Here is a 17487-nt window from a genome sequence, read left to right as displayed (position 1 = left end):
GTGTTGCAATATTCGTGTGAGATTTAGTAAATTCTTACGTCTTATCCTCAAGAGAAACAATTTACTCTGAGGCTAAGGAATATTTGCTTTTCCTAAGCAGTTTCTAAAGGCACGCATGGAAAACAATAAGTGGATGTGTTCCGCTCTGGCATCATAAAACAGTTCACTTTGCTATGGGCCCTTCGATACAATCGTTGTCTGCACTCTAAAAATATTTAGTCGAATTAAAAAGATAGACCTCAGATAAGGGATCATAGCAGAGAGGAAAAGAGGGAACAGGGTGAGGTAAAAAAAGTTTTATAAAACATAACATATGATTAGAAATCAGTGTTTTAAAAATTGAAAGCTATTTTAGAGTTATCTGCTGACAGAAATTTCAGAAAGCATGATTGCCCCTTTGTCCACTGGAGAAAATTCCCCTAGTTGCTAAATAGAAACAGTTTTCAGGAGGACAATGACCTAGACCTTATAACATAGTTGTAGGTTTATAAGCTAACCTTTAGCTTTCGCTTGAACAAATGGATAACACTGAAGTCCAGTAAGGTACAGCCTCAGAGCAACTTCATCTCTGTCAGAGTTGGAGAGTGCCAAAGCCAGGCCATCCCCTGGGACTTTGTTTGCTTTGGTTCCTTGGAAGAAGTTCACTTGCTTTCTTAGTTTCTGAAATACACAGCGGGGTGGAAATGCTGTAAGTCAGTATTTCCTTTAGTTTTCATCCCCTTTGAGGGTTAGCAAACAAAGCCTCACAAATCCCCAGGGTGAGAGGCGGTGAGGGTACATGGTTAGCTCCAGTTTAGGTTGGAAAAAGTGAGGCTCCCAAGACCATAACAGGCTTTTCTGAAGCTCTGTGATAACTCGACAGGCAACGCTGGCCCTCTCTGAAACTGCACAAGTATTTGCAATACCTTGGTCTCACGATCTAGACTCCAGATAAAGCCAAGGGTGCTGGGGCGATCCATGAAGCACAGGGACTGGAGTTTCTGTACTCTTCACTATATCCTGCTGGAAGATAGGAAGAGAATTTGCTCCTCTGAAGACTTTCTCTTCTCTGTTAATGCACAAATAAATATGTTCCTGCATAGAAGGTGACCATAAGGAAGAGAAAAAAAAATGACAGTGTGCTCTCCTGGAGAGTAAATATCGGGGGCAACTGTGTCTAAAGTGGTAACAGGAGGGACGCCTGGGTGGCTCAGTCGGGTTAAGCGTCTGACTTCGGCTCAGATCACGATCTCGCGGTTTGTGAGATTGAGCCCCGCATCAGGCTCTGTGCTGACAGCTCAGAGTAGAGCCTGTTTCAGATTCTGTGTCTCCTTCTCTCTCTCTGCCCCTATCCCTCTCATGCTCTGTCTCTGTGTCTCAAAAAAATGAATAAACATTAAAAAAATTTTTTTTGAATAAAGTGGTAACAGGAAAAAAAAAGCTATTTTTATTTTTTAAATGCCTGTGTCAACGAACATGAACAACAGAAGGGTAGAGTGGAAAAAGCATTTCATTGGGAATCAAGAGACCCAAATGGTAGGCCCCACTCTGCCAATGAATAAAGTCATTCAATTTTTCCAGGTCTCGGTTTTCTCATCTCTAGAATGAAAACATCAGACAAGTTGACCTATAAGTCTCTTCCAATTCTAAAGTCCCATGGCTCTATAAGAAACGCATGGCCTGTCCCTGTGGGTTATGTAACTCTCCACAGTCAATATAATTTTCATTTCGAATGAAATAAAAGCATATGCCATAGAGCATGCATTTGGTTTTATCAGTATTGTGACTGCCACAGAGTTAGGAGTCATGTCTGGTGTGAAAGCGGACATTGCTTTCTTGCCTTACTGGTTTTGCTCCAAAATATGTATGTTTGGAATTATAGGAGAGTCCCTTAAGAAATTACCACAGTTATTGCCTTTCTCCACTTATGCACTTCCAGTCTTTTAATAACTGGGAGCCAAAATTCCCTGGCCAGTAGTTTTAATTTGCATTAAAAACAGATTTATTCTTTACAGAAGCACAAAGAATTTATGGGACTCGGAGCCGCAGCTCCAGCTTGGGTCTCACCTAATCATAGCCATGGAATCAATTAACAGTTCATCTGTGAAATGTGATAAAATCTTATGAGATACATATTGCCCAATAACTGAGAACGAGATGAAAGTATTCTCTGTAATAGTGACGGGGCTTCAGGGTTTTACAATTGCCATTGAATAGAGCTCCATTAGAAGCTCAGTGTTCAGGATGGCCACAAAACAAACAAACAAAAAAAAAAAAAACAACGCTGTGTCTGAACAGATGATAGAGCACTGAGTAGTAAACCTGGCCAGCCATTCCTGCTTTGATTAGTTTCCAACACCCTAGAAAAGGGGGCCATTTATTTAAGTGTTCTTGCTCATGGCAAATGAGCTTGTGAGGCTTTGGGTGGGTGGGGGCTGGGAGTGGGGGACCAAGTGCAGAGCTATAAATTGCTACAAAGCTAGCGCCTCCAAGAAGGGCTGCTTGGGAGGCCCCGGCTGTCTGCTGTGCAATGAGCCTCCATGGGGTAGGTCAGGAGATTCGTAGCGATACCTGAGAATCTACTTTGGAAAACCTGGATCCTTTTCTGACAGGATTAGAGATCATATTTTTAAGGTCAAAGATGGTTTTTCATCCAAACCCTGCTGTGCCTTCAGTTTTATCTCTTTTTATACATGGGTGGTTTGCATTCTTATATCCTATCAAGCTTTACTATGTAATCCTCTCAGAGATCATCTATTTTAAGTCTTATTTTACCCTTGACAAAACTGAGAGTCTGATGCTGAGTGATTGACCCAAGATTACGAAGCCAGAAGATGCCAGAATAAGGATAGAATAGTCTCTTGATTTTCCATGAAACACTCAACAGATTATTCCCGGTGGACTATCTAACCAGTGCTAATGCTGCAGAATCAATATGTCACCTTTATAATCCATATGATCATTAAACATAAAGCGAGGAGCTGGTAAATGATGTGGAATTGAGATGAAGACCCTGGAATTCTACATCCTCATTTTCATACACAGAAGATGTGGCCAGGTGTATCAGGTTGGATTTCATGGAAAATCAGTTTGAACAAATAGATTTTCTGAGGCTTGGGGTAAGCCACAGTCACTATGAGGCTGGGCTTCTGTCTTAGAGAATGAATATGTGGGAAATGCCCCCAGCGTCCTTGACCTGATGGTTTTGACAGTTTCTCATCCTCTGTTTCTCCTCCCTACCTGTTGCAGTTTTGAAACAACAGTAGGATACTTTGGGATGAAGCCAAAGTCCGGTGAGAAGGAGATCACACCCAACTACGTGTTTATGGTGTGGTATGAGTTCTGCAGTGACTTTAAAACCATTTGGAAGCGGGAGAGCAAAACCATATCTAAAGAAAGGTAAGGTTCTAATGGAGTCATCAATACCCCCCTCAGGAGTCTAGGAAACTGCGGTCTCAAACCTCCCCAAGTGTGCACATTTCACACACATCAGTATTTTCTTTCAGATCAAGATTGAGGAAAGATTGTTGCCTGGGGGCTCATGGGGGAAATCCGGGGGAGGCATGCTGTCCACACAAGCAGATATGCTCCCATGATCTGATAAGTTACACTTTCTTAACCCCTTCCAATTACTAGCTAGTAAATGAAAGGGGGGCTGTGCTAATTTGCAACAGATTGCTTCTCTGTGTATTTTCACGTTGGCCCAGGCTAAATGAGGCAGCCTTGCTGTCGCAGACAGTACAGACAAATAAAAGTGAATGCTTTTCCCATTAATATACTGAACTTGCATCAAAAGGAAATCTCTGAGACTCGGGCCACACTTAACACAGTGTCGAAGCCCCACTCTGGATTTACAGCGCCACTTCTGACTCCTCGTATCCTGCTGAGGACATCAAACTGCTTGCCGCTCAAACTCGTTGCAGCCTCCTGATTTTATTAGTGGGGGGTAGAAGAAAAGCCTCGCCTCTGAATACAGGGAGAAAGAGAGAGTGTGTGTTCGTTCTGCCTAGAAAGAGACTAAATTTGGCCCTGTTTATCAGGAGAAAAAAAAAAAAAAGCATTTCTGCTTGATCGCTGTTTTGATCAGGTTGCCACTGTTCTACAAAGGGTGTCATGCATTTAAACTTCAAAAAGGTCTTGCTTATACTACTGCAGAACAGATGTATGAGAGTGTCCTTCAAAGTGGAGTAGGAGACAGAAAACTTCTACAAATTAAGGGAAATGGTTTATGTAATTCTAGCATCCTTATCTCACTAAACATTGAGACCCGAAGTTCCATAATTTTTGTTCTTTACTTTGTAATCAAAGACAAGGCGTATGCCTGATACACACACACACATACACACACACACACACTACACTAATATTTTTCACCTTTAAAAGCTATTTTTAAAGGGATCAAGGTTTAGAGATTTTTGACACAGTCAAAAATATTTTCTCAAGGAATTTCTTCAAAAGCCTAATTTTTTTCCTGAAAAAGTCAAAGACCTTTAAAAATGTTTATCAGCGTATGTCTCCACCATTACTTCTTTGAAAACACGGGAATTACAATGAATATATCCATTGTGTAGATAAACTGATGCAAAGCCAATTGTTGTGACGTTCTTAAGAAAGTAGATAATGAATAATAATGTGGAGAAAAAGAACCCTAAAAATCTCGGCACCCAACTTCTTGCTCTCACCCGGCAGTTGCTTATTTAGCCTTTTCGGCTAATAAGCTGCTGTGGAACAAGTTTTGTTGTGTGAGCTGAGCTCCTATCCTTCTAACAGGGCATCAGCTGGCCATCAGCTCTCCACACCCACACCTGAAAGCCAGACATTCCAGAGGTGGGTTCTGAATAGACACACTTTGCTTAAGATCCTTCCATCACAGATTTTAAGCATAATCCTTAGTAAATTTGCCCTTATAGTTGGAGCCCTAAAAAAAAAAAATGCCCCCCCAAAACCAGATAGGGTAATTAATTGCTTTTTATCTTAATAATCTTGGGTTGAAATATTGAACTATAGTCCAAATTAATGAGACTTTCCCTATCATAGAAGTTAGAGCAAACTAATTGTGAGTCTGAAGGGGCAGTGGTCTCCAGCCATCCTTCAAAGTGTCCCTTTCTCCTAGCCACCAGCATTTCCAGCACGGCTTCCTGGGTGCAGCTGGTGAATTGCCTACTTCACACTCTGTAAACCAACCCCTTGAAAGGGTCATGACTTCACAGGACCCTTCTCAGGTCTCCTCATTTAGCAATTTCAGGGGTCTCTTCATTCCAGCCAAGCTTTTGTGAGATGGATCACCAAGGTTGCCAACCTCGAAAAACATCTCTGAAGCTAATGACAGCTCATAAAATATTTTTGGAAATGGTTTGTTTACAGAAGTCTATTTGTTAGGAAATGCTAGCGCATTATGTATATGACTGTTCATCCGGTTAAACAAACTGATTAATATCCAGGGTTTCTTTGTGATGTGAGGATTTTTTTTTGATTGTCCTCTATCTGCTAAGCTGTTGGAATCACATATTCATTGGGCTAAAATAACCAAATTAACTTGAATTCTTCTATTATAATTACATGAGAAACAATATGATTGTTTTGACACCCATTGAATCATGCTCAATATTATTTTTTATTAGTCTTTGCCAAGAAGTCCCAACAACACTAAATGTCAGGATACAGTAATATAACATGAAAATGAAATTCAAAACCAAATGAAATCCTGATAGCTTGGAATTATTAGGAAAAAAAAAACTATAGTGTGGGATTCCATCAAAAGAAATTTTGCCTATTGGATTTTTTTTTTTTAATGTTTATTTTTGAGAGAAAGAGTGTGAGCAGAGGAGGGCCAGAGAGAGAGGGAGACACAGAATCCGAAGCAAGTTCCAGGCTCTTGAGCTGTCCGCACAGAGCCTGATGTGGGGCTCAACCCACGAACACGAAATCAAGACCTGAGCCGAAGTCGGATGTTTAATCGACTGAGCCACCCAGGTGTCCTTTGCCTATTGGAATTTTAATTATATTTGAAGGCCAATTAAAATCCCAAAAATCAGGGGCGCCTGGGTGGCGCAGTCGGTTAAGCGTCCGACTTCAGCCAGGTCACGATCTCGCGGTCCGTGAGTTCGAGCCCCGCGTCAGGCTCTGGGCTGATGGCTCGGAGCCTGGAGCCTGTTTCCGATTCTGTGTCTCCCTCTCTCTCTGCCCCTCCCCCGTTCATGCTCTGTCTCTCTCTGTCCCAAAAATAAATAAACGTTGAAAAAAAAATAAAAAAAATAAAAAATAAAATCCCAAAAATCATTAGGGAAAATAAAGGGGAAGTAGGAGTATTTTCAAAGGTATAAATGCACTTCCAAATGAAGTGGAAGTGTTGAGAACTTCAGCTTATTGGTAGTCAGTCTGTGGTGATAGAGTGTTTACTTCTTGTGCTGCTTAGCATGGTTTCCATCAATACACATGAGCTTGATGCAAGATTGAGATGGATACAGCTTCATAACAGGGTGACAACTGCCCCTCATAAAACCCAGAATAATCTCTAAACACACAAATGACAATATAAAAACATCCAGTGTTTTTGTGCCTTGTGAGTGAATGCTAAACCATAGCTTTAAGTTGGTGTCAGGACATAAGTCTGTGTTTGAGTAGAGGAGACATAGTATTTCACCAGCGATGTGATTTACCTGCAGATTAACTCTATCAGTAGAAAAGCAAGCTCCTATGTGATGGCATATTAATGTCACTAAATTGTCCTTCGCATTTAAGCCAATATTAGGCAAAAGAGCAACTTCTGTGTTTAGGCACAAATCCAGAATGCCTCACTCCCTAGACCTTTGGTCTGTGGCCCACCCGTCCTCATGCTGTCCCAAATACTGGATGGAACTTACCGCTGCAGTGGAAAGTACCAGGACCCTCTCTTACCCCTTCTGTTGATAGGCACTGCTCAGTAGTGCAAAAAAGACCTCTAGATAGAGACTTGAAAATCAACATTTTTATACTGGTAATTTGCTATGTAATCTTGGGCCAGTCGCTTATTGCCTGGGGGTACACACAATGGTCACATGTGTTAGATACATGTATTGTAATGAAGCAGGAATTAATGTTCACTGTGATCTCTTCTAGCTAGAAATCTCTATAAATCCAGAAAATAGTTTTCTACTACTCTGAGAAACAGTGTGTTTCATTTCTGAGATAATACCTCCCACCTTTGCTCTTCAGCTCATTAGAGACTGTATTAGAAGACATTTCCAGCCAAGGTTCTGGCTGTGAACTTGGGAGAGATTTGGGGGAGGGGGGGCAGGGTGCAGCAGGGAGAATTTTCATTGCCTTCTCGGTTGGTAAATGTCTTTAGCCAACTTGCCCTCCTGCCCGGAGTACTTCCCCTCAGTAGTAATATTGGTCTTAGAGACAACCTTTTTTAAGTGTTGCACACAAAAATGTTTTCCTCTGCTCATGTGTACCTAACATTGCATTTAATGATTTTATTAAAGTTGATCAAGATTTTTTACCCTCAGAGGCAGCTTTGTCTCATCTTACCTTTTCATGTACTTTTATTTGTGCCTCTTGCTATCCAAACACGCAATGAATTTTTGGAACACACAATTCTTCCACCTATTAAATCAACAGATTATCCAAGCAATGCATAATTACAAGGAGGGTAACCTAATTTTTTTTGCTTTTATTGACTATGCTTTACTCCATTTTCTGCTTTTTTTTTTTCCATTTAATTATTCTGGTATATAGGACCCTTTCTTCTTTTTTTTAATCTTCTTATTTATTTTGAGTCAGAGACAGAGCATGAGCAGGGGAGGGGCAGAGAGGGAGACACAGATCCGAAGCAGGCTCCAGGCTCTGAGCTGTCAGCACAGAGCCTGACGTGGGGCTCAACTCATGAGCTGTGAGATCATGACCTGAGCCGAAGTCAGACGCTTAACCGACTGAGCCACCCAGGAGCCCATATAGGACCTCTTCTATGAAATGTTTCACTACTTAAGATATCCTAAGACTACTCCCCACACATGCCCACACATGTGCACATAGAGGCTACAAACTACTACCACCCACAAAATGAGCTATGAATTTGCAAAAGGTAAAGAAGTCTCAGAGGATTCATGACTCCAGGAATATAAAATCTTGGCAAATAATTCACCCTGAGCCAAAGCAGACTTTAAAAGTGCCATTTAAAAAACAAAACAAAACAAAACAAAACCATAATCAGTAAGTAATGAGTGAATAAGGAGTTTGGTGAATTTTATGAAAAATGCAAATAAGAAATTTCATTACACATATAGCTATAATTTACACTATGGGGGATTGGATGGTTAGTTCTGCTAAATACCAACAGAGTTTCTGTTTTAAGATATATACTTGCAGCTATTGTTGCTAATTACACAATGCCATAATCCTTTGACAGCAGAGAGTTCAGAAGCTGTTGTGGGGTTATCCTGAAAGCTGTCCTCACAGCTGCCCCCTGCTCAGGTCACTTTAGACCAGGAGTTAGAAACAGGCAATCACTCAGCCACACAAAGGAGCCATTGATCACATGTTAGACATTGCAGAAATTCCTCTCTATGATAAAGTTATTCCCTGGAAAAAATTCCATAAACTAAATTTTTATTCATTGAATTCTGCTTTTCCCCTTCTCACTGACATGCATTTACAGTCATGTCATTTTCGAACAAGTTAACTTTCTCTTCCTAGTCCTCTGTTGTATGTCAATGATTTGGTGTACACTTAACTGCTAAGATGTTTCGTATTTTGAAGGACTCTTTAATAATACAAATAATCACCCCCTAGTTAAATTAGAAAAACTTTGAACTTTCCTAATTCACATTTGAAGACAGTTCTGTACAAATAAATAGTAAATGTCCCAAAGAGCCTGACTTAAGAACAGAATTATAATCACAAAGAATAAATTCTGCTGATTTCCCAAGCAATAAATTTAAAAACTACTTCTGCAGAATATTCTATGACTAAGGAGAGGAGATGATAGACTTGAAAATGGTAACAAGTTCAGGATCAACTGCTTTGAGAAAACCTAGAACATCTCTTTTGACCCTTTGCCCCCCTGGAAACTGCATTCCATCTCTTTCCTTTCCCTTCTAGCTTCTCACAAGAAGGTTTTATGTTCATTTTTGTCGTTTTCGTTGTCACACACTCCTTCCTGCATCAGTAAGGATAAAGCCTCAGCTGCCATAGCAAGGCCAAAATAACTACTGCTTAAACAAGAAAAATTATTTTACTTTTGCATAAAAATCTGTGAACGTGATCATCGTCCTCCATCTTCGATAGCTCCTCATTTCTTCGTTGCCTAAGAGTGAACCTTTCCTGAGGCGCCTGGGTGGCTCAGTCGGTTGAGCGTCCGACTTCAGCTCAGGTCACAATCTCACTGTTCGTGGGTTTGAGCCCCGTGTGGGGCTCTGTGCTGACAGCTCAGAGCCTGGAGCCTACTTCCAATTCTGTGTCTCCCTCTCTCTCGCTCTCTGCCCCTCCCCTGCTCACACCCTGTCTCTCTCCTCAAGAATAAAGATTAAAAAAAAAAGTTTTTTCAAAAATAGTGACCTTTCCCAAGGTCCCCATGTCAGTGTTCCTCTTTCTGCGTATACCTCCTCCCTAGCTAGTCCCAACTATTTTTCGTAGTTTCCCCTACCAACTCTTTCTCAACCCCTCCCAGGTCTTCCTTCCCACACCAAAGTCTTGGTTCCAAGTCTTAGAACCACATCTCCTACTGCACACTAAACATTACCACAGCATGCCGAACCTCCATCTGTAATTCACTAAGACCCCATTGGAACGTACCCCATGTGACCTGAGACTTGGCCCTTCTCGGCTACCCAATCTGTCATCTGCATCAGTATCCTCTTCCTAGCAGCCAAAGGCAGGCTGAAGCTGGAATCATCCTTAATTCCACAAGATTCATTTCCTACCTATTGCTCACTTCTTGGTTTTACCTCCTCAATGGTTATTCTTCTTTATACCTTGTTTTCACAGTAGTACTGCTCTCGTTAGGACCATCATCGCTCACCTGGTTATTGTAACATTCCTTCTGTTCTGTTCTACTTATAGGTTTCTATTTCCTCTCTAATGTCCCTTAATATTGTATCTAGTTCTCTTTCTAAAACAGAAGTTAGATTACATTTATTTCTTTAAATGTGTTCTGTGGTTTTCAGTTACATCAAAGGGAAGAGATTGGCCGCGGATGGCATTATCTATTCATTAACTCATTGTGTCCTTACAACAGCCTGGGAAAAAGGTGTATTGCTAGTTCATACAGAAGCACAGAAGAGAGTAAATTAACTGCCAGCGTCACAGTAGCACTGTAAGCAACAGAATGAGGATAAAACATAGAGGTCTTATTTGACACTAGAGCTCTTTCAAGTATTCCATATTCTCTCCCGGATATTAGAGCGTGGGCCTCCAACAACTTGCCCTAACTCACTTCCAACCTCATTTCCTCTAGCCTCTTCTCACGTGTACCTACCACGATGACTCATTGTTTCTCACACTCTGCACTCTTGCCTTGGTTCTCATTAGTAATTCTTTACATTGTATTGTCCTGGTTGTTTCTTGCTGGTCAAAATGTAGCTTTATTAAGGACTACTCCAAAACCGCTTCTCTAGAAATTTTCTGACATGTCCTTAAGTAGAAGAACTACCTCTTCCTCTGGTCTCTGACCACGTTTTGTTTTGTTTGTTTGTTTTGTTTTGTTTGAACATCCTTTAGGACTTAATTACATCCCAGCTGTTATTGAGTAGTTTATGTGTCTTTTCCCACTTCTAGGACATGAACCCATTCCTTGTTTATATTCTATGGTGCATTCTCCAGCACAGAGCCTAATAATTGTTTTTTTGACATAGAAGGGACTTCACAGCATAGTGCAAACTGATAGTTAGTGGACATTGAAGATCTGGTGTGACTTAAGAGTTTGGGGGGAAGAAATGATCCCAAAGAAACGTGGAGGGGTCGGGAGGACTTTAGGAAGATACGTAGCTATAAACAGGACCACAACGAGCAGAAAACTGTTAGACAGAATTCAGAAGCCAGTGGGAGAATATGGGAGATCAGCTGCTCCTAATCTGATGGTCTTTCAAATCACCTGGAGAGCTCGTAAAGAAAGTGAATAGATATATTTCATCAGTGTGAGGGGTGGAGCCCAGGAATCTGCAGTTTTAGGAAGCTCCCCACAGAGAGGGCAGAGCAGGAGCACATTTTGTGGTTGCCTCAATTATGCCTTGGCCTTCACCCATCCCTTGCTTAATATCTCAGGGTGAGCTTGGAAGTGGGAGAGAGAGGGTCTGTTCCCTTACTATGTTCTACATTCATTTTTACTACGTTCAGCCAAGTTTAGGAACAAGTTTAGGATCACCAGGTTTAGTGTGATCATGAAGGTAATTCCAACCCTAGATATCCCATGATTGTAGATAGGAAAGGGCTGGGTATTGACAGAACAGATGAAATTAAGCCACTTAGGGAGGAAAGGGGTAAGGACATTCTGGGAATCCCATGGCAAAGGCCTGGACTTGGGAGGTTCAGTGCCCATTTTGGAGGAATCACACAGCATGATTTCTGGGGCTAGCCCAAGTGCCATCTTTTCTATGTTTCCTTTTCTTAGTACTCAGTCCCACATGTCTCTCATGTATGTGCATTTGCATTCCATAATACAGATTTGTACCATGTAATCAGCCTGATTTAAACACATACTTTTATTTTTTTTATTTTATTTTTGTTTTTTAATGAAACATTTATTTTGCAACAATTGTTAGCTTACATTCAGGGGTAAAAAGTAATACAGACCTTTCCCATGGACTGTTTAGCCAATTCCCTCTCAAAGATAACATCTACCAAATTATGATCAAAGATCATAGCAAGCTGCTGACATTTATGCACCTAAGAACGATGTTCCTTTCTCTGCTGTTTCCATCACTAGGATCCCTCATATTACCCTCCATAGCCATGCCCAGTTCCTTCCCACCCTCACCATAGTCTGGCAACAACTAATCTTTTCTCCATTTCTAAATCTTATTTCAAAAATCATATAAATGGAATCATACAGGATGTAACCTTTTGATATTTCTATTTTCCCTCAGCATGATTCTCTGGGGATTCATCTAGATGGTTGTATATATCAATAGTTTATTCCTTTTATATTGCTGAGTAGTATTCCACGATGTGGATATGCCACGGTTTTTTAACCATTCATCCACAAAAGGAAAACTGGATTGTATCCAGGTTTTGACTATTATAAGCAAAGCTGTTACAAACATTTGTGTATGGGCTTTTGAATGAACTTAAGTCTTTTATTTTATTTTTTATTTTTTAAAATTTACATCCAAATTAGTTAGCATATAGTGAAACAATGATTTCAGGAGTAGATTCCTTAATGCCCCTTACCGATTTAGCCCATCCCCCCTCCCACAACCCCTCCAGTAACCCTCAGTTTGTTCTCCATATTTATGAGTCTCTTCTGTTTTGTCTCCCTCCCTGTTTTTATATTATTTTTGTTTCCCTTCACTTATGTTCTTCTGTTTTGTCTCTGAAAGTCCTCATATGAGTGAAGTTGTATGATTTTTGTCTTTCTCTGACTAATTTCATTTAGCATAATACCCTCCAGTTCCATCCACGTAGTTGCAAAAACACATGCTTTTAAAAATACCTATTATGTCTTAAGTGCTGTACAAGTTATGAGACCCCGTTCTGGAAGGATTTAATCTACTGATTACATGTTGCCTCTTTCCTGAATCTCTGTAAGCATTTTCCTCCAAACCTCTAGAGGGTTACTGCCCCTTCAATTTTGGCATTAGTGATTTCTTTTTCATTCTTTCAGTTATAGACATTTTCTCCCGTAAGTAAATAGTAAGCCCTAGAAGATAAGGACAACGGCATATACTTCTTTGTTTTCTCTCTAGCACCTTATGTATTTCCTTATACATAGTAGGCGCTCAATTAATATTTGTTCAACAAATAAAAGATCTCTGTGCTTTCTTTGCCATGTTTCAATTGATTAGAGAATTTGCTCTCTGCTATTGATAGATGAGATGTCTTATTTATTTGGGTTTTTGTAATAGAATTCCCCAAATATACCCCATGTGGGTTGCTTTTACCCTAGCATCTAAAATCTGAATAGCTTTCTTAAAGAGGATAGACATGTTCTGAACAAGAAAGATTAGTTAATGGGGTAAAACAATCACCTTCTCTGTTCTTGACTGTATTACTTTCAATTTATCTTAAAAAAAAAAAAAAAACAACTAGAAAAAACAAGGAAGTGAAGATCCTTGGGATTCATGGTTGTGCCAAGCCTCCAACCTTTTTGGAGCTCAAATAAGGACCTTAGAGAGCATCTGTCCACACTCTATTTCCTTGGTTTGGCAGACAGCAATGGAAACCCACAGTAAGTCTCCTTCATTCAGCTAGAATATATCTAAATTGCTTATCTGTGGGACTCCTGACAGCTTTTGCCTTGGGCATAGAATAGATGAAATAGGGGTCTGCCTGGATAGCACGATTTGAGGGGCGCCAGAAAGGCTAGCTGCTCCACACAATCTCCCCTGCTTCCTCCCCCTTTTTATTTCAGTCCTCTGTGCAAACAGGCTCTGATCAGTTCTAGTTTTTGGTGAGTCTTGGTAGGTGGTATAGGTTCCAAAACCAAAAGGGGGGGGTGGGGTGTCTACAAGCACATGCATGTCTTCATTATCAGGATTGGAAAGGTCTTCCAAAGACTAACCGTGTGTTGCAATTAAAGTTGCAGATTTATTACACAGGGCCAGCTTTGGTTTGCAAGCTGTCTCCCAGATGCCCCTCCCTGAACGAGGAAACACAGTGCTGTTACCTCTCACTCTGCACCTACATTGCCAGGCGGCTTGGGGTGCTTCGTCTACCAAGTGCAGAGTGATTGGCTTTAACTGCTTGTGCATTCCAGGGCAAGTCCAGGGACCCCTCCACTTCCACTCCCCTGTGGCCTGGGGGAGAAGCTCTGGAAACGGAAGCAGCCTTTGTTCTGCAATTAATCATTTGAAGTCAAAGTCTGTTTGGGTACTACAAGTGATAGCCCACAAACACTATGAAGTAGCTGATTGTGTAGCTGGTGAAATTCCATCTCTGAGAGGACTTCCTTCATTGTAAATAGAAAAATGTCTTGGGAATGAGGTAGGGAAAATTGTCAAGCTTAGGAAGAAGTGATGGGCTCTTTTATCCTAGAATAACTTTAAGACTAGATTCTGGTGTGTAAGGAACTAAATCTTTTAAGTCAAAGACCTGTTATTACTTTCCTGCTGGTCTTGTCTTAACATGGCTGCTAGGAGACTGATCTGGGGAGCCTGGGGTGGAGGGGTAGTCAAGTCAATGGTCAGACTCCAAAAGAGAGAATGAGCTTAGAAAAGTATGTGTCTGTCCAAGTATATAGCCCTTTCGGCCTGCCTGAGATAAATGATTTTAGGGTTATCCATTATTTCATACTGACTATGCTTCTCTTCTCTGAGTTTTATTTTCTTACCCTTTGGAAACATTCCACGTATACTAGCCAATGATGTTTTCATCAGCTGCTGCAGTGAGGAAGAAATTTCCCTTTACGTTGAGGAGTTAATGAGTTTGGTCTTTGCATTGTTTGTGTTTTACTTCAAGAGTGAAGAGTGACTTTACTTATTTCATTGACTTTCATAAATATTATCACCCGTGATAGTTCTACCAAGAATTCAATAATACCTAGTGAGTTAGTATCATCAAAGTGGATAGAAATGAGGGAGGTTCCCACAGCCCCTGGCTGGTCTCCATGATTGTACTTACTTATTTAGAACCAAAGCTTGACATTAGCCCCCTTACCCCTGGTTGTGAGAACCAGCATGAGGACAGTACCTTTTAGAGACTTGAGGAATATCAGAATATCAAAAGACCTGCACAATTCCACAGAATGCACAGAGCCTGACTTCTAATGCCTAGTCTATTGGGCACTGACTAGAAGGCTAGCCTGGCATAGCTATGTCCTTCTAAAAGCACAACATTAAAAACCACCCCTGTGATGTTAATGCTGTCTATGATGCAAGTAATCCTAATGAGGAAAATAACAAGATGTTTCCCTCAACCTTCTCCATCCAAATTTCCAGAAATCATGTGGTATTGAGCTTTCTTAAGGAATAAAACCACTTTCACATCTCCACAAAGACTGTGCAGTTCTTTGTTCCTTGGCCTGACACTGCTTTGTTCAAGGCTGCATGGAGATCATGGCACAGGAGTGAATGAATATCCAGTTGGCATTTCATGTTTGTAGCTTCTTATTCGCTTTCCCTGACTTTTTCTCTTAAAAGGAGACCATAAAAATATAATCATTTGCTTATAGAAGAAGCTGTTCCTAACAATGATTGGTAAAGCCAACCCACACTGGGTAGCCAGACTGGCAAGTTATGTATTTTACAATTGTGATCTTCCGTAGGTGCCAACACCTCCCTTCTCTGTCCAACAAGAACTTTATCCACCATTCAGAGGGCCCTAGGTGGAAACTAACTAGGCCATTGACAAAGGCATGTTTTTCTCCTGTTCTTTTGTTGGTCATGTCCTTCCATGGAGTTCTCATGCTTGTTAGAAAGATTCTGGTTCACGTGGCCTTAAATTTTCAGATAAGTCTAGTGACATAGTGGTTTGTACCTTCAGCTTTTATAATCCTGCTTTTTAGGGACCTTGAGTATTCCCTATGCCATGCTGACTTACAGGACCATTTCTGTTTTCATTGGTGCACAGAGCCTGCCTTGTTCCCTCTCTGGACTATTTTGACCTTCTCTCTTTAGTGATGAGTGATATTAAAGTCTTCCTTAAACAGGTTCACATTACAGCTGGTCAGATTTCATGCTTTTACCAAACATGACTTTCAAGAACTGTGTTCCCTGCAATGCCTCCCTTTTCTTTGCCGCTATCCACCAGTGTTTCTGACACCATTGACTTTGAATATCTTCAGTGAAGGTGTATGCTTAGTCTGGGTCAGGCAGTGACTGTTGTTTTAGATCACACAGTACTGGATGGGTAACAGAGATTCCTCTTTGAAGCTAGTGGCACTACAGGCAAAAACTCCTTCTGTATTCCTGAAGTCACTCCCTTGGTCCTATTATCTACATTACAAAAGAGAGTGACTATTAACAAATCTAACCCTGGTAATATCACTAGATTATATATTTTCCACTTTCTGAAATGAATTGGTCACTGTCATTTAAGAGAACTTCTAATAAATATCCACCAATAGATGTTTAAAACAGGATGATATTTTGTGAAGACCACTTACCCTTTGTTTTCATTTTTAAAAAGACTTTGTATTTTGAGCGCAGTTTTAGATTTACAGCAAAATTGAGAGAGGGAGGTACGGAGATTTTCCATATACCCTTGGTCCCTACCCAGGCATAGCCACCCCCATTATCAGCACTCTTCACCAGAGAGTCCATTTGTTATGACTGATGAACCTATACAGACACATTATAATCACCCAAAGCCCATTGTTTACCTTAGGGATCACTGTTGGTGTACTTTCTAAGGGTTTGGATAAATATATAATGACATAGATCCATCATAATAATATTATACAGATATTTTGACTGCCCTAAAAATCCTCTGTGGTCTTTTCATCCTTCCCCCCCCCCCCCCAACCCCTAGCAATCTCCATAGTTTTGATTTTCCAGACCATTTACTCATTTTTTTTTAATTTTAATTAAATCCAAGTTAGTTAACAAATAGTGTAGTATTGATTTCAGGAGTAGAATTTAGCAATTCATCACTTGTGTATAATTCTCATCCCAACAAGTGCCCTCCTTAATGCCCATGATTGATTTAACCCATCCACCCACCCAACACCTCTCCAGCAACCCTCCGTTTCTTCTCTGTATTTAAGAGTCTCTTGTGGTTTGCCTTTCTCTCTGTTTTTATCTTATTTTTCCTTCCCTTCCCCTCCCCTATATTCATCTGTTTGGTATCTTAAATTCCACCATTGAGTGAAATCCTGATATTTATTTTTCTCTGACTGACTTATTTCACTTAACATAATACATTCTAGTTCTATCCATGTTGTTGCAAATGTCAAGATTTCATTCTTTTTGATCACCAAGTAATATTCCATTGTGTGTGTGTGTGTGTGTGTGTGTGTGTGTGTGTGTGTAGTGAATTTTTAATGTTTATATATTTTTGAGAAGTGTGTGTATGTGTATCCTAGACTCGTACTTATTATTCAAAAGTTGTTTGGTTGACAGTCTTGTTACAATTCAGTTATTTGAAATGAGAAAGAAAGGAAAAGGGAAAGAGCAGTTGACCAAAACAGAACAAAACAAAAAACATTAATTGCAGTCACAGAAGTAAGCTTAGAGGAATGTTAGGTAGGATGGAATCAGATGGATCCATTTCATTTTTGTTCTGGGTTTATTAAAAGCAAAGAAAGCAAGTAGAAATTGGAGAGTAGAATAGAACTGAAATCAGGAAGATCAAGCAAAATTCCAAGCAAGACTATAAAAAAAAAAAAAAAAAAGAACCATGATGAAATGTGAGGTAACTCTTGCCTTTATGAGAAGT

At 40.3% G+C, this 17487-nt stretch overlaps 1 protein-coding gene across 2 annotated transcripts in view; it reads left to right on the top strand.

Annotated features, from left to right (window-relative positions):
* Positions 1-17487, top strand: part of FMN1 (formin 1) — a 394550-nt gene that overhangs the window by 353897 nt on the left and 23166 nt on the right. For both annotated transcript variants that reach the window (XM_030318570.1, XM_030318571.1), the window contains one exon: positions 3229-3378. In XM_030318570.1, the coding sequence (XP_030174430.1) occupies positions 3229-3378 (150 nt within the window). The remainder of the gene's footprint in view (positions 1-3228; positions 3379-17487) is intronic.

Source organism: Lynx canadensis, chromosome B3 (assembly GCF_007474595.2).
Source record: "Lynx canadensis isolate LIC74 chromosome B3, mLynCan4.pri.v2, whole genome shotgun sequence".
NCBI classification, from domain to species: domain Eukaryota; kingdom Metazoa; phylum Chordata; class Mammalia; order Carnivora; family Felidae; genus Lynx; species Lynx canadensis.
The sequence above is the reverse complement of the archived record's forward strand: the minus strand, read 5'-3'. Positions and strand labels throughout refer to the sequence as shown.